This window comes from Limulus polyphemus, unplaced genomic scaffold (assembly GCF_000517525.1).
Source record: "Limulus polyphemus unplaced genomic scaffold, Limulus_polyphemus-2.1.2 Scaffold2268, whole genome shotgun sequence".
Lineage (NCBI taxonomy): Eukaryota > Metazoa > Arthropoda > Merostomata > Xiphosura > Limulidae > Limulus > Limulus polyphemus.
The window spans coordinates 37473-64093 of NW_013667878.1; the positions used below are offsets into that span (position 1 = coordinate 37473).

Here is a 26621-nt window from a genome sequence, read left to right on the forward strand (position 1 = left end):
ATCATTTTTGAGATTAAAGTTCATAAAATCATTTTTGAAATGGAACAAGAGAAATTATATGGGGTAGCACTAATTTCTATAGAAAGTGAAATTGTGAAAGAAATTACTATGGACAAATTAATGGAAAGTTTGTCATGTTAAAATCTCATAAAGTTCCATTTTCTTAAGACTAATCTTTGTTTTTTTTTATATGTATATTTCTACTATGTTCCATTTTTGTACTCTATATTGGTGATGACAATTCGTTTGTTAGATTTGAAGTTATCCAAAGCATTTTTCCCCTCCTTGCTGGTATTAAAATATTTTCTTTCAAAATTATGTTAATGCTGACCTATAAGACCAATGCTGCTTATATGGGTATTAACATTACTAGATGTTTCGTCACTGGCAGGATAGATGTCATGGTTGTTAAGTTGTCTTAACACTAGTTCAGATGGAGTGATATGATTATAGAATTTGATCTTATTTGTGGCTAAAGCAAACCTTAATTTCCTTAATGCTCTTTATCTCTGTTAATGTATAACTAAACAGATTAGTTATAACTTTGGTAGATGTATTTTAAATATGTTATTCTTTCTGTTGTAATTTTAATGACTAATTTTTTAAGATGGCTAAGTCTGCATTTCTTCAGTTCTTATTGTGGTTAAATTCAATAAAACAGATAAAATGTACAAAATTCATATAACTGACAATTACTGGTAAGTTATAGATTTGAACATATTCTTTACTTAATTATTTCTCTAATCTGCATTTGTTTTAAATTTTAGTTTTAAGAAATTTGCATTGAATTTTGGAATAGTTTTATTGTTTTTATATCTAATAAAACTTAGAAAGTTTGGAATGATAATGAAAATTTTGCAGTCCTTTAGTAAAGAAAGATTTGTCTTCTTCAGTCATCTTGTGTGATTTATGAATTCTGTTGAACAAAGCGTGGAGGAACTTGTATCAGTTCCACAATAAGAACAGTAGGGGAATGTATAAAATAACACAGTAATTTGAGGTTTATAAACAGTTCATATATTTTTCAATGTGCAATAGCTGATTGTTATTTGGTGATATTTTAAAGCATGTTGAAGATCATTGCAAATACAGAGAATGAAATGGCACTAAGATTAAAGGAGACTTTGATTCAACAAAAGAAACCAGCATTGAATGACTATCAAAATCCTATAGGACTTTTTTTAGTAATTTAAAGTATTTCAAAAAGATGAATTAGTTCTGAAATAGCTCTGATGCTACTGCCTACTTTAACATGAAAATGTAATATAAGCAGCTATTAATGTAGTGTTACCCACATGCTATTTAAAGTCAGAAAAAATAACATTTTGAACAAATGTAATAATAATAAATAATAATGTATAATTTCCATGTATCAAGTGTAATAGATTTGGAAAACCAAAGAAAAAGGATACCACTAAAATATTATACTTTTCTAAATTTACTGCCTGAGTTTTTGTTTAGAAATTTAGTGTCCACATATTTTGTTCACAGGTTTATAACTATAGATTATTTCATGCTAAATTTAACTGAATCACCAAGGAAGAAGATCTTCAAACCAACTGTGTAGGATAGTTAAAAAAGAACTCGGTGAAGAAAGCAACAACTGAATAATTTGTAGTGAATCAACATCTACAGTGACATTACAAAGGTCAGAACAGTATATGCTTTATAATTACTATTCAACAGAATGGTCTGTAAAAAGGGGGAAGGCAGCCATTGCTTTGCACCACTCAGGAAAAAACAATTATCAGGTATGTCTAAGAGCACTGGTGCTATTATGAAAGATTTAGTGGGACTTATGATGGAAGGAAAGGTCACATTTTGTATTGTTAAATACATATTTTTGTCAACTTTGTATAAAATGCTGTAAAAATGAAAACTTGAATCATTGAAAGGAACTACTTACTTTTGTAAAACTACAAAAGCTGAAAGTACAAAATGTACCCTGGTGACTTCACAAATGATTTTATATATAAATATGTGATCATTAAGACAAATCAAAAGATTTGATGTTTTTAACATTGGTAACGTTTCAAAATTCATTGAAATAGTAAGCTCTACAAAGATTCAAATTAACTTAATAAAACACTAAGTCTCTATGAAGGATGAATCACAGATTAAATAAATCAATAAATATATAATAATAATAATAATGTGTAACTTCCATGTATGAAGGATAGTAGATATGGAAAATCAAAGAATATGGATACGGCTTAAAAAAAATATTATCCTTCTCTCAATATAGTGCCTGAATTTTTTTTTAAAGATTCAGTGTTCACAGGTTTTTGAACTATATATTATTTCATGCTAAACTTTGCTTAATCGTCAAGGCTTCTAAACTGTAGTAGGTTGTGGGCGAAAGTTGCTCTATAGCTCCTATAACAACAGCAACAAATAGTATAAAAATAGGGATTAGGTCTATGTACTATGTAAAATAATTGTAAGTGGTATTTGTATTTTATTAGGCCTATATTCTATGTTAAATAACAAAAAACAGTATTTTTTTATCTCTCGTGTTGTATAGTTTTTTATAAGAATTTATTAATTAAAAATAGTTGCTCATTTTCTTTATTAAAACACAGGGCCTTTCACTAATTAGGCTTATTTAGTTTATCCAGTATGTCATGTGAATTAAATGTAATATTTATATCACAAGTACTACAGAGTTGTTTAAGATAGAAATTGTTTAAAAACTTTTTTTTTAAGTTATTAAAACCATTATCTTCATTTTTGTTACAAAAATCTTTAACATTTTTAAAGAAAAGTGGAATAGTTACACATATTTCTAAACATTTTTTAAGCTATTGGGAGAATACTGCACCTTTGATTACAGTTTTAAGTATTTTTAAGATTGCTGAAGTACCTAAGTATCAGTATGTTGAGTACTTCTAAATTGTTACATGTTTTTAAGCGATTTGATTTGATTAAATCTTTTAAATCAGTTATTTATGTGTGTGTGTGTTTGTGTGTGTGTGATCATGCATTATACAATTGTTAAAATAATTTTTTCTAATATTTGTGGTACTACAAACATCTTTTATGTTCCTTTAAGAGGAATTTGAACACGTGTTTTATATCACTAGTATAAAACATTTTTGAATAAGACTTTAAAATACAAAATTTCCCCTATAATTAACTGAAGGTTGTGTAGCCGTAAAGGTACTATAAGCCAGTGGTTTTAAGGTACTTTTATGTTGCATTGTATAGTAATATACTTCAGTAGCTATATTTTTAAAACACTTTTTTTTTCAACTGTCTTGTGGTCTGGCTGAAATCTCCATACGGATCAGTATTTGTTTCTGGACTGGTGGTTGGGAACCACTCCTCTAGTCCATAATGCCCCCTTGTCTTACCACCTGTCGTCACCTATTGTAGTAGGCTATGGGATAATGGCTGCCCTATAGCCTCTATGACAACAACAACGAGTTTAAAAATAGCTGGGTTGGTTACAAAGGAAATAGTCCTGAAAAATGTATAAACAAACTTATTAGGTGATTAGAAATTATATATATATATAGGACTTTTATAAGGAAAACTGCCAAGTAAATCTCCTATGACAAAATGACATAGTTTATAAACTTAACTGGTTTCATTATGAAAGATATAGACTGAAAATATTATATATATATACAGGTTTTTTAGATATTAGAAATTGTGTGACAAGATAAAAAAAAGAACTTTAATGTGAGGTTAGCTAATGTTACCATGGGGAAAAAAATTTCAGCCTTTCTAACATTATTGGTAGGTATTAGGCTTATATCCTATGTTAAATAAGATAAACAGTATTTTTTATCCCATGTATTATATAGTGTTTTATAAGAATTTATTTGAAATTAGTTGCTCATTTTCTGTACTAAAATACATAGGACCTTCCACTAATTAAGCTTACCAGTATGTAACATGAATTAAGAATAACACTACTGAGTTTTATAAGATAAAATTGTTTAAAAAGTTTTAAAAAAGTTATTAAAATCACTTTTTTCAGTTTGACAAAAGTATTTAACATTGTTTAAGAAAAGTGGAATAGTTATATATATTTTAAAACATTAAAGCAGTTTGGAGGATACTGCACCATTGCTTACAGTTTTACATATACTTGTAGAATATGTGGAAATACTAGTTAATTTAAAAATATTTCTTTGCATTTGAAAGATTGTTACAGAGGAACTATTCATCAAAGATTATTTCAAGCTCTAAGTATTGTATTTACATACTTGGTAGATACTTTTCATACTAGTGTATTTGGATAAGTTGTACATTTATATTACTACAATATTTAAGACTTACAATTGTTAAATCATCAATATACCAATATAACTGTATAGTACATTGTTGCTAAATTAGTTGAATAATTAGTGCCCACTGAAATGGCAGTGACTTTTATATATTTTGCATTAAAAATGAATAAAATTTATTGTTAACACATTAAGCTAATAATGTTTTTGTTAAACTGATGAAATGTGTACAAAGGCTAGAAAACTGAAGGATCTTAAGAGTTGGTTTTCATCTTTGTCACTTCATAGATCATATGTTTGTGTGACTTTACTTGGATGGAATTTTGTTGCCTCTACCTTGATACTTGTGAAACTAAATAAAAAAGCAAATATTGCATTGAGGCAGAATTAATCATAATCTTTACAGGAGATGCATTTTCAGATCAGTAGACAATTCTCTTACTGACCTTGAGAAAAACAGCTGCACCTCTCCAGTACTCGAGCATTTGACAACTGGCTAGATAGAACAATAACAATTGTATTACACTGTACTTTAATAGGATACTGTTTTTGCTGTACAGGTTAAAAGTATTCTTTAGCAAAAGATGGAAGGTTACTGAAAACATTTAATAAGAAACCTTAGAAGCTATAGTTTTACAGTAATTCTTTGTGATGTGAATTGAAAAGTTGGTTACAGTTGGCTTACCAAAGGTTTGGTTGAATTAAGACTGATTGGTGCTTCCCATCTTTGACTAAGGCATTGTCAGTAGTGTATGCAGAATTTTTCCTTTGTAAAATATCTGACTATTAATAAGTATTTGATATTCTTGCTAAATATATATATGTATATGTTGAAAAAGGGGTGTTATTTTTCAAAGCATTCACAATTATCTCAACTGAACGTGTAATACATATGCAAGTAATTTCTGTGCTTTTATATATATCTAAAGTGAATATTTTATTTACTCTAGAATGTGCAAGCACTTTCATCAAGGGTTTTATGTCAATCTGTTAAGAACTATGAATGGTAGTGTGAAACACAGTGATAAACAAAGGCCACTTCAATTTCTTTCAAACATTTTATGATCAGGAAAATATTGTAAAGTGAAAAATTTTGAAATTCGAGAGCTTTATAGCTTCAATGCAGTTTTTGCTTCAAACTTTTCTTATGCTATATGTTCTCACATTCCAGCACTCACATTTTATCAATGATGGCACTTTGCAGTTTTCTCTTGTTCTTCTGTCTGATCTGTGTATTGAGGATCAGTAAATAACTCTTCTTTGAATGAAAAAGTTAATTTTTTTTTGAGTCACTTTGCTAAAGTAACTGTCTTCTTCGCTTGTACTATTATTAATGTCTTTTGAAGCTTCAGTCAGCTGATTTTGAATGAAAGAACTGTTTTTCGGATGACTTAGTACATTACATAAAAGCAAAGTTTCAAATGAATCACCTTCCAATTCACAAAACTATACAAAATCACTGCACAAACTACTCAGTTCACCTCTTGTGTTTTCAGGAACCACTTCACTACATCATCTCTATCACAAAGATCAAATCACTCACTGAGAACTCAGAATTAATGCTACTTAGTGTTTTATTATTCACAGAATACTGAACATGCACATTGTTTTTGGATAAATCTGTTAAAAAGTGAGATATTTCTTATTTATTACCAGGTGTGCTAATCTGAAGTTTAGCATTGGGACAGTTTGTTTTCTCAGTCATCTCATTGTGGGACAAATAGCAAACCTAAAACATTGATTTTAAAATTGCTGTATGAAGCCTTATGTAGACTGTACGATAGTAACATTAAAAAATTTAAGCATATATGCATAAATATTTTACAATTAGAGTAGAGGTGCTTTTAATTGTTATACATCTATATTCAGTTCAGTTGTACATAGATTCAACAAACCTTTAACTCAAAATACATAGCATTTTGTGGAAAACTCATTCTATTTTAACTTGAAAATGTTTCACATTGAGGTCATCCATATTTGTACAAATGTATATTCTGATTTAGAAGTTAGCATACAGGATCACATACAAAAGTTGTCATGGTTTTCAAACGAGACCGAAATCTTGCGCGTTTTCGAATAGATCACTATTCCTTATTCTCGTGAAGAAGAAGAATGAATTATTCGAAAGCGATTGAGATTGGGGTCTCGTTTGAAAACCCTTGTAAACAAGTAGGTCTTTAAAAACCTTTCAATTCCATAAGTTTTAGGGCAGTGTAATGATGTTTGTCTATATTAGTAGCTCATATAATTTTTAAGTGTTTAGACAAAACAAAGAAATACTTGAAAAACACAATGAAATGCTAATAACAATCAGTAAGATTAATGTGTTTTTTTTTGTTTTCTTTTGTATGTTACTGGTTGGTAAGATTTAAATTTACATACTTTTAACTGGTTTGAGCATAATATGTATGTTTTTTTTATCTTTAGCTACCAAAAACATGTATAATGGCCTCATGTTTGTGTGCATTAAAGTGGCAAACTTATATATATTTTGGTTTTGGAATAAAGATAAATACTAATGGTATATTCCTATTAAATAACTGTATCACTATTTGCTCACTATGTAGCACATGTAGCATGAAATAAACAAATTAACACCCTTTAAAATATTTACAAGTAGCTTTCAGTTTCTTGTTCTGTTGAGTCTGAAGCAATTTCTCAAGCCCTCATTAGGTCTTATTCTACTTGATTTTGGGTTGTAAGATTAATTTTCAAGCCCAAAGGCACTGAAAAACACAACAAAATGCAAGTGAATTAATTAAAGAAAAAAATGAATTGAAAATGTATGACAAAGTTCATATCTCAATAGTTTCCTCAACTTAGATGTAATATGAGAAATAAATTTAAAGATATTCTTCCTTCTTTGTGATGTTTAGAACAATTTATTTCAATGTATGAAAAAAGATAGTTACAACTCATTTTGAAATTTCTGGTCTCATGTATAAAAGTTTATAGTTTTTTTATGGTATTTCAATAAGTTTTGTTTTAATGTGCAAATAATTGATTGTATTCTGTTCCAGTAGATTAGCTTTGACTTAACTTAAATGTGTCTTTTCTCTCACATCAAGCTTTTCATGTGAATCTTCAAGCAAATTGCAATCACTATTCAAGATAACTTTAGTTAATTTAAATTCACTTGTTTGTGTAAGTGGTATGTTTCTAAACTGACAAACAATGCTCTCTGCTGGGTAACATTTAATAGGAGACACAGAGGGTTATTATGAACAACTGTTAATATATATATTTTTTACACAGAAAAGCAAGCTATTTTTTCAATTTAATGCAGTTCACACCATAACAGTTTCTCATGCAGTTTGATTAATATAAATAGCATCTCAACCACTATTATGCTTATCGCTTCCCAGCCAGCCTGATGAGTATTGGTAGTTGCCACAAAAGCCTCTTCGGCACTGGATGTACTATAGCAGGTTGCATATTGTTGACATATTGTTATACATTTGTCTTTACTTGCATAAGTTCTTAAAATTAAATGTACATTATTTGTTTGTAACCATTGTATTTTTTATAATTAAGTAGAAATGAACAGACAGGTACATCTTTTTTATTCTTTTTATTGATAGATTTTGAAAAACTGTGATATGATGTGGTGATAGGGAGAATGTTTTATGAACATAGAGGAGAATTTAAGTAAAAATATTTTATAATATATGCTGCAGTGAAAGGGTTAAAAGCTGGTTCATATGAACAATAGATAAAATGAAACCATGAAGTAATTTTTTGAAAGTTATTTATTTCATTATGCTTTTTTATCACTTATAATATTATTATTTGGCAGAACACTTAGTTTTACATAATACAAGTAGTTTCTGCTGGAGCCAACCTGGCACAGTCTGGTGATTAGATGTTTAACTCGGAATCTGCGGGTGGTAGGAATGACATCTTTTGCCAAAAGCTGTAGGGTTTTGTAATGTGATGAAAGAGTAGCCCAAGCATTGGCAGTGGGTGGTGTTGATTAGCTGTCTTCCCTCTAGTCTGTCACTTCAAAATTAGAGCTGACTAGTACTGATAACTTTGAGTAGCTTTGCCCAAAATTCCACAAACAAAATGCTTTACATCCATAGTATGCATATACAATGGTGGAAAAACATATTGCATCACTCATTTTTTCACACTTTTCTTCAGAATCCTTGTCTATTTTGAGGCACTAAATGCATGTTGGTGCAAATGTGTTTCATGGATGATGCAATACTGTCTAATTATTGCATCACCAGCTTTATAGGCTGTCTGGGTATTGCATCAGCCATTTTTAGGCTATAAATAGTTTCTCACTGAAAATCAATTTAGAAACCTATTTGCTAGTTGCAAGTTAACTCCACAGAAAAAAAGCACTCATTGTTTTTTTAGCAAAGAGGGACATTTGATGAGGCAGATTGCTAGAAGAATTAAATTTAGCCAGTTTACTGTCAGCTGATGGGTGCAGAGATACAGAGAGATTGGCTGTGTGGAGAAATGGAAGAGAAGGGGAAGGAAGAAAGCTTCCACAGCAGTTGACAATCATGTCTTGAAATATATGAGCTACAGAATTGTCGATTGTCACCCACAGATCTGAAACGGAGCATGGCAGAAAACTTCTGGGGTCACTGTGTGCATCGTCTGGTCTTGCCTGTGTTCATCTGGTTTCCCAGCAAAACAGCTAAGCAAGAAATCCCTCCTTGCCAACAAGATGAGAAATATGGAGCTCAACTGGGCCAAAGAGTACATTAACTGAACTAAAGCAATGTGGAGCAGAGTGAACTCAGAAGAATCAAGGTTCAACCTACATGGGTTTGATGGAAAGCATTTTGTACAGTGTTGATGTGGAGAAGAGTTTTATGCAGCATGCTTGATTGCAACTGTGAAGCATTTTTCAGGGTCAGGGAATATGAGAATGCATCTCTGGCCACGGTGTAGGATGCCTGCATTTTGTGAAAGGCACTGTTTGTGCTGACAAGTATATCAAGATTTTTGAGTCCTGGTTAAAGCCGACAATCGGGATCATTTTGGTCAAGTTGATCAGTGCACATTCCAGGACGATTCTGTTCCATGCCACATGGTTAAAAAGGTTGGTAATATTCATGCACTATATACATTAGACATGAAATAAAGAGGAAATGTTACTCTGTGTGTATTGAAAAGACATTTTAGGTTTTATTTTATTGCTTCAGGTGAAGGACTGTATTTGAAGATAGAGGATCAAGACACTGTGCTGGCCAGGCAACAGCCCATATCTTAACCCTGTCGAAAACTGCTAGAAGGTAATGGGTAACAAAGTGCAAGAGAAGAAACTGAGAAGTATGTTGTAAATGCAGGAAGCCCTAATCCATGTATGTACATAGTGAACTCGCCTCTGCCTATATTCAGTCGCTTGTGCACTCTATGTCACGGTGATGTCAAGCAGTTATCAAGGCCAGGGGAGCACAACCAAATATTAAAACAAGAAACAGATTCTGTGACCACTTTTTGTCAATTACATTAGTGGCATTATCTTCAAATCTAGTATTTTCTATTTGACAAGTATTTGATCATCTGTTGTCACATGTTTTTCACAGTTGGTTTGTTAATAAAGATGCATATATGTGTTTGGAAGACTGAAATATGAGTCAGCTTACATCATACAATGTCCACAACTGTTTTACACTGATTCTGACACTTCCACAATGCACAATATCATAAAAATTACAGGAACCAAGAAAAGTTTGAGGAAAATTGGATGATACGATAATTTTTTAATATCATTGAAATTTCTAAATTGGAAACAGTATGAATTTTTGTATAAGCACCTAATGCAAGCATTTAATTTTAAAAGTTCTTGTCATTTCTTTTTACTTGACCCTAAATGTTTTGATATTGTTTGTTAAAGTTTTTGATCTCTTCATGTTGAATGAAAAGTTTCTTAGTATACAGGATGGTAGATAATATTATATTATACTGAGTGTCTGATAAAAGGTTGATGTTGGAGCTACATCAGTAAATAATATCATTAATGGAGGTCATCTTATTTTCAAAGATCTTGAACTTCTCTTTTAGTAATGGATATTTAAATAAGGTAAAACTACACTACGTTAATTTGACTCCTTTTTTTTTTAGTGCCTAGCAGAAATCTTGTCTTGAGGCTTCCAGTACTAGCTCTCATGATACTTTGGATTAGGCTTAAAATGATTTATTGTTATTTTGCAGGTTTTCTTGAAACAATTTTCTTTAAAGTAGTGTATGGGCTTCTACATATAGAGTACTGAATAGTGAAAAAATACATGTTTAAGAAGTTAATGGCAAAAACTGAGTACATTAGATAGTGCTAAATGATTTCATGTGTAGAAGTGTCTTTTAAATTTTTAGAATGGTTTCACATGTATGGCATTGCAAATTATCTTAAAGTTTCAAACTTGTGGGCAAGGCATTGCTTCGTGGTTAACATGCCAGACTGTGAATCCAAGAGTTCAGGCTTTGCATTCTTTTGCCACAAAAAATCCCACTGTTCATTTGACTAACTGCCTTCTCTATGTAGTCTATCATTTCAACATTAGGGATAGCTAGTGCAGATAGCTCTTTTGTAGCTTTGTGCAAATACCTGAAACAAACTAAGAGACTCGAGTAAGTTACTTGATGTACATTCAAGGGTAGTTTTTGAGGATAGTGACCTCATGAATAAGTACAATTTTTATGTTTGCAACAGTTATATAATTACACACGTCTAAACTTAGCTACATGATAGACATGTAAATTTCTTATTATAAAGTATTTTTATAAATGGTTTGTTCTTATAGTTTTAAAACATTTAAGGTGCAACTAAAATTTCATAAATAAGGAAACATCAAATGGGTTTAAGTGTAATTTGTTTGTGTTCAGTTTAGATTATCATCATTGCTAGAGACAGTTTTAGACTGGCATTGATAAAACTCCCAAAGGAGGAGAAATATCAAAAACCTCCAAAATTATTTTATTACAGTTCATTTTTGGTATTTTTAAAACTGTTTGATTTTGTATCAATCACAAAAGTTGAAATACCAAATACTTTCAATATTATTTATGTTGAAGATGTGGAATGATAATATTTGTTCATAGAATGCATATCTTGTAAAGAAAGTTTTAGGGATAACATGTAAAATAGTGGTAGGCATATGCATCACCTATTTTTGAACTATTTGATCATTATTTTAATCAACATTACTTCAACAGTTGTTCTTACAAGTTATTATTCAGAATCAAAACTTTTTTACAAAGCTGCATAATGAAAATGTATTATGTCAGCGAATGATACAAAAATATTTTTGCCTTTAGTAGAATAAATAAACAAATTTCTCATCTTTAGTTTCTCTTTCTGTTTTGATAAACATCTTTTCCCATTATTTCCAAGAGCTCAGGTTTTTTACAAAAATGTCTTTCATATTATAACTGCATACTGCAGAAAGTGGCCACTAACCAAACTTTGTGGCATGACAGTACCTCTGCTGCTAGAAAACAATGCATTTGGTCTACAGCTAGGTTTGTAGTAACAACTGAAATTAAGTTAGTTAGTTGTATAGTTAGTAGTATAATTAGTAGTATAACTGCATACTGCAGAAAGTGGCCACTAACCAAACTTTGTGGCATGACAGTACCTCTGCTGCTAGAAAACAATGCATTTGGTCTACAGCCAGGTTTGTAGTAACAGCTGAAATTAAGTTAGTTAGTAGTACTGTAGACAAATTATACAAGTATAAGTAGGGGGCTGGAATGCCGATGTCAGAAGGTAAGGTTCTCTTACTTCTTTATTTTTGTTTTTCTTTTTACATTTCTTTGAAGAGCAGTCACCTTCCCAAATCAATCTGCAGGCAGTGAAGGGTTATATAGATGTGGGGCATGTGGGCTTGAGCACCCACATTTTGCTCTCCTAACTTCTTATTTTTCTTAACTATTTTATGTTTATTGTTTTTTCTTTAACATGTGAGAATGGCAAATGAAATTTAAGACTGATAGACAGTGTATCCACATTGTGTGCCCACTTTTTAAATGAGTGAAAGAGTGAGATAACTGATGAGATATAATATATGAATACACAATAGCATACTATATGTGTTGTAATTATTTATTATTTTCATTAGTAAAAATATATTAAATTGCTTAATTTACCATTATTGTACTACTAACATCAATTGCTTGTGCCCTCCCCCAGAGATAATTTACACCACTCAAGGGGGGAACACCCACCACTCTTGGAAATGCTGTTTTAACCAGTGGTATGCAAGTTTAACTATATTCTGAAGTTCATTATAATTTTGAACTAGTTCAGTTTTTGGTAGAAATAATATGCTGTATTATTATATTTCATTATATTTTCATAGTTTATTAAATGTCTTTTAAAACAATTAATTTGTTGTAATAGTTAAGAATTATGAATCTTTTTCATTTGTGGTATCAAATGAAGGGACCTTAATATAATGTGACACCATCTAGATTAGCATATTAATGAGCTTGATCCCTCATTCATAAGCTTAAGTGTCAATACAAGTATTTGAATTATACACCTTAAATTTAGTAAATAATTAAAATTGATGTTTCATATTTACACAATTTTAAAAACTTTATTGAAACCATCAACCACTTTAAAAATACACTCTATATGTACAATGTTTTGACGTCCTCTATGTCATCTTGAGGAGTTATCTGCAGGACATACTAATTTATAATTTTTCTGTACATATCCTGCTACATATTATATTGCTTTTGTATTTACATAATTCTTTAGTCAACCTTTATATTACATCATTGCTTTGACTTGATGACCCTTTATCTCTGTTTAATACTTCATTTTCCTTTTTAAATTTTATTATTTCTAGTGATTTTCTGACATTTAGTGTAATATTACAAGGTTGAGCTAGAATTGTAGTTTTTTCCAATAAAGTTTTGTGTTGTGTTGTTTTTACATGTTTTGCAATAGCTAAGTTTCTATTTTATTATTTCTTACATAACCTTTATGTTTCTGTAATCTGTATTTTAAATTCCTTTTAGTTTGATCAATATAAATACTCTCACATTCTATTTTGTAAATCAAAGTTTTATCTTCTACTTCTATTTTATCCTTATAACTCCCCAACATTTGTTTAATCTTATTTATAGGTTTAAAAGATAGGATAAAAGTTTTGTTGGTTCTTAAAAGCTTTGAGTTATTGACCTGTTAATCCTGGAATATAAGGTAAACTTAAAGTTTCTTTTTTGTTTTTTTCATAAATAGATCTTAATGTAGTATTTGTAACTGACAATAAACCTTTGTTAAATTTCTTAAATGCTCTATCCACTATATTTGGTTCAAATTCTCTTTCAACAGCTACATATAATATCAATTCATTATGTAAATCTTCCTGTCTTGAAGATATTTTTAAAGCTCTACATACCTACATATAAAGTGCAGAGATTATTTGCATTTTTATATGACATGATCAATATTATGGAGTCAATAAAGTTTTTAAAATTGTGTAAATATGAAACGTTAATTTAATTATTTATTAAATTTTAGACAATACACAAGTGCCGATCATTCAAATTTAATTGTACACCTTGTTTGTTGTTGCCTACTTTCCTTGTAACTTTTACATTCTAAACATTGAACTGCTCTCGTGCTGTGGCTAAAGTTATGAATACCCTTTACACAATGAAGAGCATTTGTCAACTTTTCCATAGCTTTTCACTCTCCCTGTGACTTTATTGTGCTTGCATCAGTAGGAGGTATATAGATCATCCACAACTTAAATTTCATGAATCAACACGTTCAGACATTTCCTATAGAATTGCAAGCCTTGGAGTCTGGTGTTCATACTCTTTGGTCTTCCACATCTATGCTAAAGATATCCATTCTGCTGTGGGGACATTGGCCTCACTTCGTGAAGTCATTCTCTTGAGGTGCATTTATGCGTGCCTCCTCCAATGGGACCTTGCTTCCCAGTGGCATATGATTTCAGATCTGTTATCACAACAGCAAGATCTCTTTGTTTTTCTTCCTCTTCCTTTCAACTGTCTCTTCACAGATGCTCATCTTGGGGGTTGGGGAGCGGGGGTGCTGTGTTGAGGAATTGATGTAATTTTGGTTCTTGGATTCCTTAGGAAACAATAGCTGATATCAACATGTTAGAACTTTGGGCTGTTCAACATGCCTGTCTTGAGTTTCTGTCCCTTCAACACCACCATATTTTCTGTTAGTTCATATAGACAACTCTACTGTGGTAACTCTCATCAACAATCAGGGTGGTACTCATTCTTACAGCTTCAGTTTTTCTACTTCTTTGTGTAGTACCAGGTTGTACCACATGCTTTCCACTTCTTTTATTGTATTTTTCACTATAATTCCTAAAATTGGAAAATGGCATTGCTTAATATGGTTTCTAACTTTAACTTTCCCCTGTGGTTAATTGGGTCAAGTAGAGATGAGACACTTTCTTGTCTGATTCTCTTACAAGGATAACAAAATGCTTTTTAATTAGCATGCCAAGCTATTCTTGTCTGTGAATCTAGCAGTAGTTGTGGGTGTACTCACCCATTATCTTCACAGTGTTGGCCAACTAATCTATCGGGTACCAGTCACTATTTTATTGTGTCAGAAACTCGAGGCTTATTGACATGTGTAAAACAGTATTGGGATATGAGAGAGCAGAATTTTCCTAGCTTTAAAGCAGATGTTTGCATAGATTTACATAGAATTTCCCTAGATTTTTTCTCAATTCAAATTCATTAAATAACAGTAACACTGCATATTTTAAATGAAAACTTAGGCTCCACTATTCTGTGGGGCACATTACACACTATCTGCTCACTGACAACTTAAACAAATACTTAAACACAACTAAATTATAGGTAAAGACCAAACAGTACCCATATAAACAAAAGAGAACTTGAAGAGTTTTCAGAAAATAAAACTGCACAAAACATAGACCTGTTACCAGTAATTACAAGTGAGAATTTTAATAATAGAAGCAAAAATTCCAGAAATGTTATGTGAAAATCTAGTGAAAGTCTGCTTTAACTTGTTATGTTGTATTTTAACTTGGGGACACAATATGTGTGTGTAATTACAGGTTGGAGCATATGCATTAACAAGAGCATATTATTTAATAAAGTTTTCATCATTTGTCTAGTCGCACACCTTTTTGTTTTTAATATAAACACACGATCACTTGCCCTTCATTGTGAAGTAGTCCTTTGTTGTTTGTTATTCTGTAAGCTGCCAAGACTTAAATTAAAGATTGCTTCCTTGTTCAAATCTGTGTGTCCTTTCTCATTCTTTGAGGCCCAGTTGTCACACCCATATGTGAGGTCCATGAAGCTCCTGATTTTGTGGGCTTGGATTAATCTGCTTTCCCAGAATCCTGAAGATACTACATTTAGCTTAATTCTCAACATCTTCATCTTTGAGCCTGTTATGTTCCTGATGTGATGAACATTTTGGTCAACTATCTATCTCAAGATCATCAACTTCTCACAGGATGAACCCTTAACCATTTGGTTTTTCAGTAAATTTGCCAAAGTCTGGGTTATTCTGTGATTAGTGACTTTGCCACATTAATCAATTATCTTCTACTCTACTGCTTTTCACTTACAAAAATCAAAGTTCTGTGGTAGTAGATGCTTTGAATCAATCTTGGGAGAACCTCTTCCTCTATGCATTACTCTCTATCAGCCTTCTTCATTGGGTTCTGGCCAAAATCAGTTACTCAAAGTGCTAAGTTCTCCTCACTGCTTCACGTTTGCCTGCTCAATGTTTCTGGTGTTAGGTAAACTTTTTTATGGGGAACCAGTTCCATTACTATGGAATAATGTACAACAACAACCTCAAATGACCATTTTTCACAGCAACATGTGATGTCTAAAACATTGTGGCTGGCTGTTGTTTGGTCCTTTGTCCAAGAAGCTGGATATTAATCCATTTTTGTAGACTGTTCTTTAGATGTTTATCACTCGTTTTGAAATATCTTCTGGAGTTGTACACTAGACATGTTTTATCATGTTTATGTTTAACTCCAGTAATTTGCTTCATTCTTTCGTTTTAGTTTACTGGCTGTAGCTTATCTTCTTCCATAACTGGTTAGAGCCTATCTTGTCAGCCACCTTCCGAAGCCATCGTTCCTTTTTGTCCCAGTTAGTTAAATACTTCTGCTAAGCATTTTGTCTTCAGCATTCCAAAATTCTTTGGAATTATCTTAAATGGGATTTGGATTTCATATTATGCTTCTCCCTATTTTGAACCCTTAACTAACTTTTTGCTTGATCATATATTTTTTTTTATTACTGGCATTAGTCAGACAATGTTGTGATATCTATGCCTTCAATGCTTCAGGTACCTTATTTTTTCCATAAGGTCTAATACCCTGTTTGAAAATTATGTGGCATCTAGTGTAATAGAATCATTGTTGGATGTAGATGTAGGGGCATTAGCTTGAGGAGCATGTCCATTCTTTAGCTGTTACTGATCTATTTCTCCAAGAATCGTCCACTATAAACATTGTGATCTTACCCTGACTACCTGTTATTCCACCACCTGTGGCCATACCTGATAATGTGATGGTTCCATAGATAAACACATACTGCCTGATTCTCCTTTCCTGTATACTATTTAAAGGGTGAAGAGGTACCTTGCTGAGAATAATTCATTTTCTGAATGTTGTCATTATGAGGCTTGTTTACTCCACTCATGTTCCCATGAATTCAGTTTGTAGAATCTACTCTGGTTCTATATTCCTTTCAATTCTGCTTGATCTCATTTTTAATTGTTGTGGTGTAAGCTATCATCTTCCTGACCAAGAATTCATATTTTGGCAAACCAGTGGTTCTTCAGATTACTTCTAGTACCCTCCTCCATCTGAAAGAGGATATTCTAGCTTTTTGTATTTCAGAAGTAAATCTGTCTGTTTATAATTTTACATTTTTAGAATTAAAATTAATTTGAAACAGATGCTTGCCTCTAAAATACTTTCCCATTTACCTCCCCACAACTTGGAGGTACTTGATTTTCATCGTAACTGCAACTATGAAATTTGGACTGTGGCTGGAAGGCAGAACTTGTATACGTCCTGACATAGTGCAATGTCATGTGGGAGAGTGGAGAACAGTGGGTAAGTTGAAGCATGCTTTGCATTGTGTGAAGGACATTTAATATCTTAGTCTTACTTTCATGCTGAAAGCATTAGAATAACTCAACAAGGAAAGGCTTTTTGTATTTCAGAGATAAGTACCTGTTTGAAAATCATTTTAATTAAAGAAAACATAAAATGAACATTATTTTTAGTAAGTTATATATATAAAAGGGAACCCACTATCAAGTGTCCATGGAATTTGTCAGTAGCACCTCTTGCTGTCACATTTCAGTAATATAATGTTGTGTTTTACCTTATTAAACAAATGTTTTATATTTGTTTTGGCAGTCTGGATACCTTTACAGTTCAACTGTGAATGTATTTAACATTTTAAATAGCTTAACTTTAAATGTTCTTTTTGAAAATATAGGCTTCGTTTGAATACTTCAGAAATGTTCATGAAAAACAAAACTTTTTATATAATGTCATACACTCTTAAGGAAATTATAAAAATTAAAAATACATAGTTAAATGTCTGCATGGTGTCCAACATTTGAAATTTTATAGTTTGTGCATATAAGTGGGTTAAACATTTGATATTACTAATTCATATATTAATTTATGATACACTTCACTTAATTAAGGTTGAACCGGAAAAGTTGAATGAAAATAAGATAATTGTGAAGTTAATACAGTTTTGAATTTGCAAAGTTGGATCTTTGTAAATGTAAGCCATGGACAGTTTTAATTTTGTATAATTTATGCACAGTAGTTGGGCCGGCATGGCCAGGTGGTTAGGGCGCTCGACTCGCAATTTGTGGGTTGCGAGTTCGAATCCCCAACACACCAAACATGCTCGCCTTTTCTGCCATGGGGCCATTATAATGTGATGGTCAATCCCACTATTCATTGGTAAAAGAGTAGCCCAAGAGTTGGTGGTGGGGGGGGGGATGACTAGCTGCCTTCCCTCTGGTCTTACACTGCTAAATTAGGGATGGCTAGTGCAGATAGCCCCTGTGTATCTTTGCGCGAAATTCAAAAACAAACAAAGCACAGTAGTCATGAAGTGAAGACTACAGTCATTTTTCCAAATATTATCTGCAACTTTCATACATTGAATTTAGAAAGAGTGTAAGTTATCTTATTTATCATTTTCTAATTTTACAATTTGTATTGGCTGATTTGTTTTATGTGAAAGTATTGATTTTGTTAAAAATGTATTTTACGATGTATTTTACTAGTTGTTTGTATTATAGCATATTATGTAAAAAATGTATGGAATAGGTTTACAATAAAAACATTTAAAGTCACACTGCCTTTAGTTCTCTTTAGTGTTGTAAATTTATTGTATGCATGAGACATAGATTAAATCAGATTTATTGAATCACATTAGGCTTAAGTGTTAGCAGATTTCAAGTGCCACTGTTGTTCAAAGTTATGTTTTTACAGCATATTGACGTTTAAAGTGATGGTATTGAAACTTGAGAATATTTTTTGAGGATTAAGGGTTTTTAAATAACATAATTTCATATACAAGGCTTATTGTTTTAACTTATTAAACAAGTACATGTGAAATCAGGTGAGCTCAGATCACCATGTTTATGCTGGTGGATTTGAAAGAAGTATTCCATTTTCAATTATTGTATTTATGGTTTTGAATATGGTTTGTTTCTGTGGGTCAACAGTTTGTTTCTAGTTTTTCTTTATCTGGAAAAAGTTAGATTTTCTAGTAGCATGCAAGTAAACTTAAAATTAAACATAAATAATTGCTGCTGAAATGTTTGAATCTTTTGGTATTTATATAATTAGCTTACTACATTCTACTATAGTATATGGCAGTAGGAATATAATTCTATGGTGAACACAGAGCTTAAAAACATTGAATGTAAGAGTAGTTCAAAACCTTTAAAGTTAATCATTTGTTTGTTTTAATTGATGATTTTTTCTAGTTGAACTTTCTATAAATAGAGAAATATTGTGATGAAAAGTATGTAAAAGAGGCTATAGCTATACCTAGTCCATTTACGTACAGATTTATGTTGTAATTGTTTCATCTGCTTCAGTAACTGCATAGTGTTTGAAACTTTTTTCATTTAATAGGTGCTTGTTCAACTGTTGGTAACCAATATTGCCATATGTTGCCAGCTGTAGTCAAAAGCTGTTAATGTTTAGTTTGTATTTTATAATATATTGTGTGAGTTATTTTATAAATGTTGGAAATTTTTGTTTATGTATATTTATATACAGAGATATAATCACTAAACACATAATAATAATTAACTTACTTTTTTTCATTTTCCCATGCACAGGCTTTTATGGTGACTTGTGTCAGGTAGTCATGACGTTACCAGAGAGACCAGCAAAGAATCCACGAATCTATCAGTGTGATGTTTGCCAGAAAACTTTCACTGAAAAAGCTAATATGAAAAGACACAAAGCCATTCACAGCAATGATAGACCAGTTTTTTTCTGTGACTTGTGTCCTAGGACGTTTTCATGGAAGGATAATCTTGAGAGGCACAAGAGATACAATCATTCCTGTGAATAATAAAAAAATTTTATGTATTATATGAAACTGCAGTACATTTGTAAGCGACAAGTGATCAAGATGCTCTGCACCAACTTGGTAAAATAAAGACTTATCAATTCACATTATTAAACTATGTATTGAGTGATAAAAGTAGTTTTACGCTGCTGTTCTCCTTTCTTATTTCTGATAGCGATGGTCTGAAACATTTCTCAAATCTTATCATAAGGTATTTATTATGGGTTTGACCCTTCATAAACAAAAAAAAATCTGAGAGTAATGTTTTAACTGTTGAATTTCCTATTGAATCTACATTTAGGACCATGTTTCAAACAAATAAACTTTATCATAAGGATGTGTTTCATAAGTGCTTATATACTAAAGCATTAATTCTACAGTTGATAAGGGTAACGTGAAACAGTTGAAGAAAACACAGAGATTGATTATTAAATATAAAAGTTGTTTTGTCAGTACACTTGTGTTCAGAACATATGAAATATAAAAATGTTACATATTTTATTAAATCAAAATTTTGGATTTCGGTCAGAATATATAATTTTTTTTAGTATATTAATTTGCCTACTACTTCAAAAAGAGCATTTATTGTAACTTAATATAAAATGATTTCAAATAGCTTATAGCCGTGGAGTTTTATGGAGCATTATCAGTGGATGTGTATCCTAAATCTACAGTAACAAAAGATTATACCTTGGACTTAAGTTTTGTAAGTCTGACAATAACTCAAAGTACATTTAGTTTAAATTGTATTTTTTTGCCATAGGCAAATTTATAATGACTTTTTTGTACTGCTAAGCAAAATAGATTTAGAGTTTAGCATTGGTAATATAGTTCATATATTAGAACAGACTTGAAATTAAGCAAATGATAATGAAAGATAATGATTTCTTCAGAAAGTTGCATTTTTGAGTGCATATAGATTTCAATTGGTTGTTTATCATATTAGCTTAGCCCTTTCCCTGTTTTAGGTCATTTAATGGTTTTTATGGATACACTTAATTTAACTGCTTATTTTTATTCATTTGTTGGAAAATTAGTGTAATGGGTAATGAAAATATGAGGAAATAATAAAAACATTTGTTGTATTTATCTTAGATTTACAGTTTCTCTTGAGTGAAAGTACCTTAACTTATTATTATTAACATGCACTTTGAGTGTCTGTCACATATGATGCTCTTCTGACCTCATACGTTGAACCAAAACAACAAGTTCCTATTGCCATGTCCATGAACATCAGCTGCGTGTCAAATAAATGTCACTGTGTATCACATATGATACTCGGGTGCTCTAGCATTATTTTCTGTGTATCACATGTGATACACAGGTCAGGAATGGAGATAAAGCACTTTTCAATTAATTATAAGATCTCATTATTATGTAAAAAACCTCTTTGGAGGATGAAGCTGTCTTTTTGTTTGGTAAAGTTATAATCAAATGAAAAAGTACTTTTCTGCATCAAATATTCTTTAACTTACTTTCTGGTTCACTTGTAGCCAACTCACAACATTATTGTTTTTATAATTTCTACCTATATGTGAATTACCAGATATCGTGGCCTATTCATAACTATTTTGTTTTTATCTCCAATACATGATCTGCTATTGCTATGAAAGTTTGCATTGTTCCTTGAGATTGAGGGACTTCTCTTACCAAAGGGCAGTTTGCATTAACACAGTTGTTAGTACATATAAAAAGAAAAGAGTTACTGCATGGAGGTACTTATACTGCACTGCTATTATATTTCAGGAGAGTAGACTGTTTTAAAGATTTGCTTGCCAGAGTTTTCTGTTGGAGGTACAGGAGAGTGGATTGTTTTAAGGATTTGCTTGCCAGAGTTTTCTGTTGGAAATACAGGAGAGTGGACTGTTTTAAGGATTTGCTTGCCAGAGTTTTCTGTTGGAGGTACAGGAAAGTAGACTGTTTTAAGGATTTGCTTGCCAGAGTTTTCTGTTGGAGGTACAGGAGAGTGGACTGTTTTAAGGATTTGCTTGCCAGAGTTTTCTGTTGGAGGTACAGGAGAGTAGACTGTTTTAAGGATTTGCTTGCCAGAGTTTTCTGTTGGAGGTACAGGAGAGTGGATTGTTTTAAGGATCTGCTTGCCTGATTTTTGCCAGAGTTTTCTCTTGTCAGTACAAGTTTACTTAGACATTGTGCATTGTAATAATGTTTTGATAGTGTCATGTAAATAAGCAAGGACTTGCAAAATCTGTGCTAAAAATTGATTGATCATTGAAACTGTCAGTTTGAGTCTTTCTATATTTTAGGAATGATATATCTCATGGCAGACCACCAATAAAATTTTCTAGTAACTGTGTTAAGTATATTAGATTCTGCAAAGTTCCAAGTTTTTATATATTTATTTTTTTATGCTTTCCTTCCTGTGAATCTCTCAAATGTGTCCTATTCAAGAGCAAGTATTCTTGGCTTTGTGTTCTGCTGGTGGTTTGTTCATTTTGGATGATGAATATTAGCCTACCACTTAGGTTGATTAACTCAACACTGTTCCAGACCTTTCTCTGGAGATTCTAGCACAAGTGATACAAGGTTTGAATGTTAAGTTTTAGAAAGTTTGAAATCTGTCTATATAGGTACCTTTCCCACTATTATCCCTGTCTTCTCCTCATATTTGTCATAATGATAATGGATTCAACTAACAATTTTGGTACCAAGATGGTCAAATTAAACATGGGTAAGTTGTATGGAAGGTTCTGACTGATTAGTTAGTGTTTGAGTCTTAATGATTTTGTTGAATATGTGAGAGGGAAGTTGTGTTAATGTATGGATTGTTGGTATGACTCATCTAGAAGTGTAATATTCAAAGCTCAGTTGAAGTGGGATATAAGTATTTATTTAAGACATTTCACAAATGTGTGTATATAGTGATATTTAAAACTTAAGTTTTATTGTAGATTTTTTTTTCTGAGTTTAACATTTTAGCATAATGTTTTCATTAGTTCTTGAACATTTGTGACATTTTGATATTACATTCAAACATAATTTTGAAAATTTGATTTTAATTTTCATATCTTGGTAATAATTTTTTATATTTGATTTTGTAATTTCATGTATGATATGTATGAGTAATAAAAACAATGGAAAATCCCGACTTCCATAAGTTTGATTACTAAATGAAAGTTCTGAAATTCATCTCACTGGAAAATGCGTAGGATGTAGTTAAAGCATACTCTGTATCAAAAGAGGTACAAGTAAATTTTGGTTGGTTTTACATACAGCAGTGCAACTGAATTAGTATGTGGTTGAAGCTGCCCTGTAATTTGTTTATTTCTATGTATGTTAGGTTTCGTGAACTAGTTAAAAACGCATAGTTCTTCATAAAAGTATTGTATTTTTTTTGGTGTATGAAAATATATGAAAGTTAGTCTAGTTTGTAATGTAAGAAACTTCATATTCCTTGTATATGTTCTTGTATTCTTTATTATTAGAAGGAAGTATATGTCCATTTTACTTACGTTTTCTTTTATATGAAGCAAAAATATTAAAGTGTACTTAAGTTTTTTTTTATTTTTAAAGTAGAGTTTAGCTATTAATTTTTTCGTGAAGAAATGAACCAATGTCTCATTTCACTCACAGTATCAATAAATCTTTTTTTGCAGCTATCTATTCAAGAAGAAACAACTATCCTTGGTTAAGAACTTTATCGAGAGATGGAAACACTATATCAACTGTATGGGCAAAACACCCATGTAATAAATGCAACAAAGTATTCAAAACCAGAGACCTTTTGAGGCAACATATGACTAGTCATGGAGGAAAGATTCATCAATGTCCCTATTGCTCTGTGAAATTTAAGTGGAAGAAGTACATACCCATACACCTGCGCACAACATGTCCAGGACCTCAGCAGAAAGGTTCCAGGAAACCAGAGTAGAATACATTGAATTGTGTTGAATGATATTCATTAGAAGCTAATTATTAGTCTATATGTCTGTTTTAATAGTCTTTAGCAAGTTTTTCATAGTTTTTTCTTGTACAAAACTCAGATTAAATGCAACATTTGTATCAGCTTCATTTGAATGTTTTATTATTTTCAATTAGAAATAGTTTTCATGAAATAATTTATAACACTAGTATAGTTATTTAATTAAACTATATATATAAACAATTTTGAAATCTAAAGATGTTTTCCCTTAATTTTTACTAAATTGATTTTGTTTAATCTAAGTTTTGCAGTATGGTTTTGGAACAAAGTAGTAGGAATTTGTATATTTGAACTCTCTACATTTAGAAAAAAAAATATTGTATGCTTCAAAGACTTGAAATTCTTTTTTTCTTCCTCTCACCAGTATTTTGAAAGAAAAGGCCAAATTATTAAAAAGTGAGAATGAAATGTGCCAAACCCGCCATACTGGCATTAAGTACCTTGTAATTGTAAAAAAACGTTTTTATTATTACTTGGTGTTTCATAACAGTAATGATTTTCAAGGAAGGTAACTTTAATTTTGTTTATGTTCTTGTGATGCAAAGAAGCAGCCATACCACAAATTGTTTTTAAAATATTTTTAGTTCTTTGATGTTGAGACCATGCACGAAAAAATCAAGGCATTACTTAGTCCCAGAATATGTGATATTTTCAAGTTATCTTAAGTTTTTCATGAATGCTATTCAATTTTGTGTGTGTGTCTGGGGGGTGGGGGGGTATGAATTTATGCTTTTTAAATATTTTTTATTCAACTGATTTTGGAGAAGTGATTTTATATTTAAAAGATTTGTTGTGTAGTGTGAAGTGTAAACGTTTGTGGTCTTTTATAGTATATACAGTTGTTATTGATATTTATTGTTATTATTTATGTTTTCCTTTATTTTAGGTGTTTAGTTTAGGTTGTGCTTGACATCACTCTTTTATATCATGATTTTATATATTATCATGTTTTGTTATGGTTTTGGTTGGCAACACTTAGTTTTATTATTGTGCTTAGCATTACCTGTATTATGACTTAGCTTAGCATTATCTCTCATTTGAGCATTGTTTTACCTAACACCACTTTTGTTTTTCTTAGTGTCATATGTATTAAGGATTATCTTAAACACCATCCGTGTTTTGTTAAGATTTTCATAAACGTCACTTTTGTTTTGCTTGGAGTTTTTACAAATCACCATGTCATGATGTGTTTAATAACATCTTTCTCATTATATTGTAAGAAGTTTTATGCGAGATATTGTTTGTTTTGTAATATAGTACTTGAATTTTTCATGTATTTTTGATGGACATGGAGTAGTTACTGTAATCGGTCTTGTTTTATTATTGTATATCTTGTTTGAGGGGTAATGAACCAACAGGAGTAGAAATGATTGATTTAACTTTATACTAAGTCATAATGTCAATATTTCACATTGCAGTAACTAGATTTTGCTGCCTGTTGAAAATTTAGGGTCTGTAATAATATTTCTATGGCAGTTTTACACTTATGGTCTGGCAATTCTTTGACAAGAAACCCCTTTCATGAACTAATAATACTCTCAACCAGAAAGTTATTTATACCTTTAAATTTTGTTCTTGTGTGTGAATTAATATGTTTGTTTATGTTCTATCTCTCAGTTATTTTGAGTGACATATGAAGTTAAGGTATTCTTATGATTTAATAGTCCTCCAATAAGACAGCTGTAACTTTACTGACTTACAATGCTAAAGTCCGGGGTTCGATTCCCTGTGGTGGACACAGCAGATAGCCCAATGTGGTCTTCCTTTAAAACAAACAAACTGATTTGATATGCTAAAATGCTTTTATTCTTACAGTAGGCTATGAATTTGAAATTTCTTTAAATAAAACATTTTGTAGGCTAAAATATGTTCTTACAATATGATTTAAAGCTGAAATATTTTCAGATTTAATTATTTCATGGACTAAAATAGTTTTTGTTGTAAGATATGAAACTGAAATTTGTTTAAGTGTCATAGGTTAAAACATTTTGTTTTTATATTATGCTAGTAATTTATGATTATCTTTCAAAAATACATTGTAGCCTTCTAAATGTTTATATATTGAGCCTTTATACAGATTTGTTTTTAATGATTTTTCCTTCCTTGTTGTTTGATAATTTTTGCTGAACTTACATCTGTATTAATCTAACCCTGGAATTTTGAATGATTTTTTTCTTTGATAGTTACTGAAAATCATCTGACCATGTGTTGTTAATCTTAGCTTAAATGTTGCAATTGCTTCAAGAAGGAAATTTTGTTTTTTCTTAGACAATTTAATTGTGTATATATATATATATATATATACATGTGTTGTTAGTAGCACAATCATTTTTTATAGAAAATACCTGATGATAAGCCAGAAAAATGTGACATCTATTAAATCTGAGAAATCTGTCATGTTAAAGATATTTCCTAAAATGTCTTGTAAGTTGTTTATGTTTTATTAAAGTGTGTTGTATTGTGTGCCATTCTCTTTCTGTGTTTGTTTTACTAAATGATGAATCTGAATAAATTATTTTCAGTGTAAAACTCGAATGGGATGTTTAGCAGCATGGGTACAATTTTGTTAGCTGTAAATATCAACATGAAACCTTAGTTGTAATTAGTTGGTATCTTTTGAAATAAAAACCTGAATAGTAGATTTACAAATGACTAATGAAGGGTGGGTTAAGAAATAAAATCTGAATGAGGTTAACCCTTGATGACCAGTGAGTACCCTTCAAAATTTAAATACAAAAATAATTCTAACTATTTCAACAATTTATTGCTTAAAAGTATTTTAGAATTGATAATATGTCATTTTGTGACATTTATTTAGTGTATTCACAAAGAAAAATGTAAACCATTGTATAAATCTGAGG

At 31.0% G+C, this 26621-nt stretch overlaps 1 protein-coding gene across 2 annotated transcripts in view; it reads left to right on the forward strand.

Annotated features, from left to right (window-relative positions):
- The first annotated feature begins 789 nt into the window (after window positions 1–789).
- LOC111087534 (histone-lysine N-methyltransferase PRDM9-like) overlaps window positions 790–26621 on the forward strand; it is a 35616-nt gene continuing 9784 nt past the window's right edge. Inside the window, exons 1-2 of one of the 2 annotated variants that reach the window (XR_002612211.1) lie at window positions 1687–1751; window positions 19585–20311. Coding sequence is in view for 1 of the 2 variants with exons in the window: in XM_022394476.1 (XP_022250184.1) it covers window positions 1688–1751 (64 nt within the window). In the remaining variant the exon portion in view is untranslated. Of the gene's footprint in view, window positions 1752–19584; window positions 20312–26621 lie in introns of those variants that run through there. The other variant, XM_022394476.1, reaches the window with a different exon arrangement.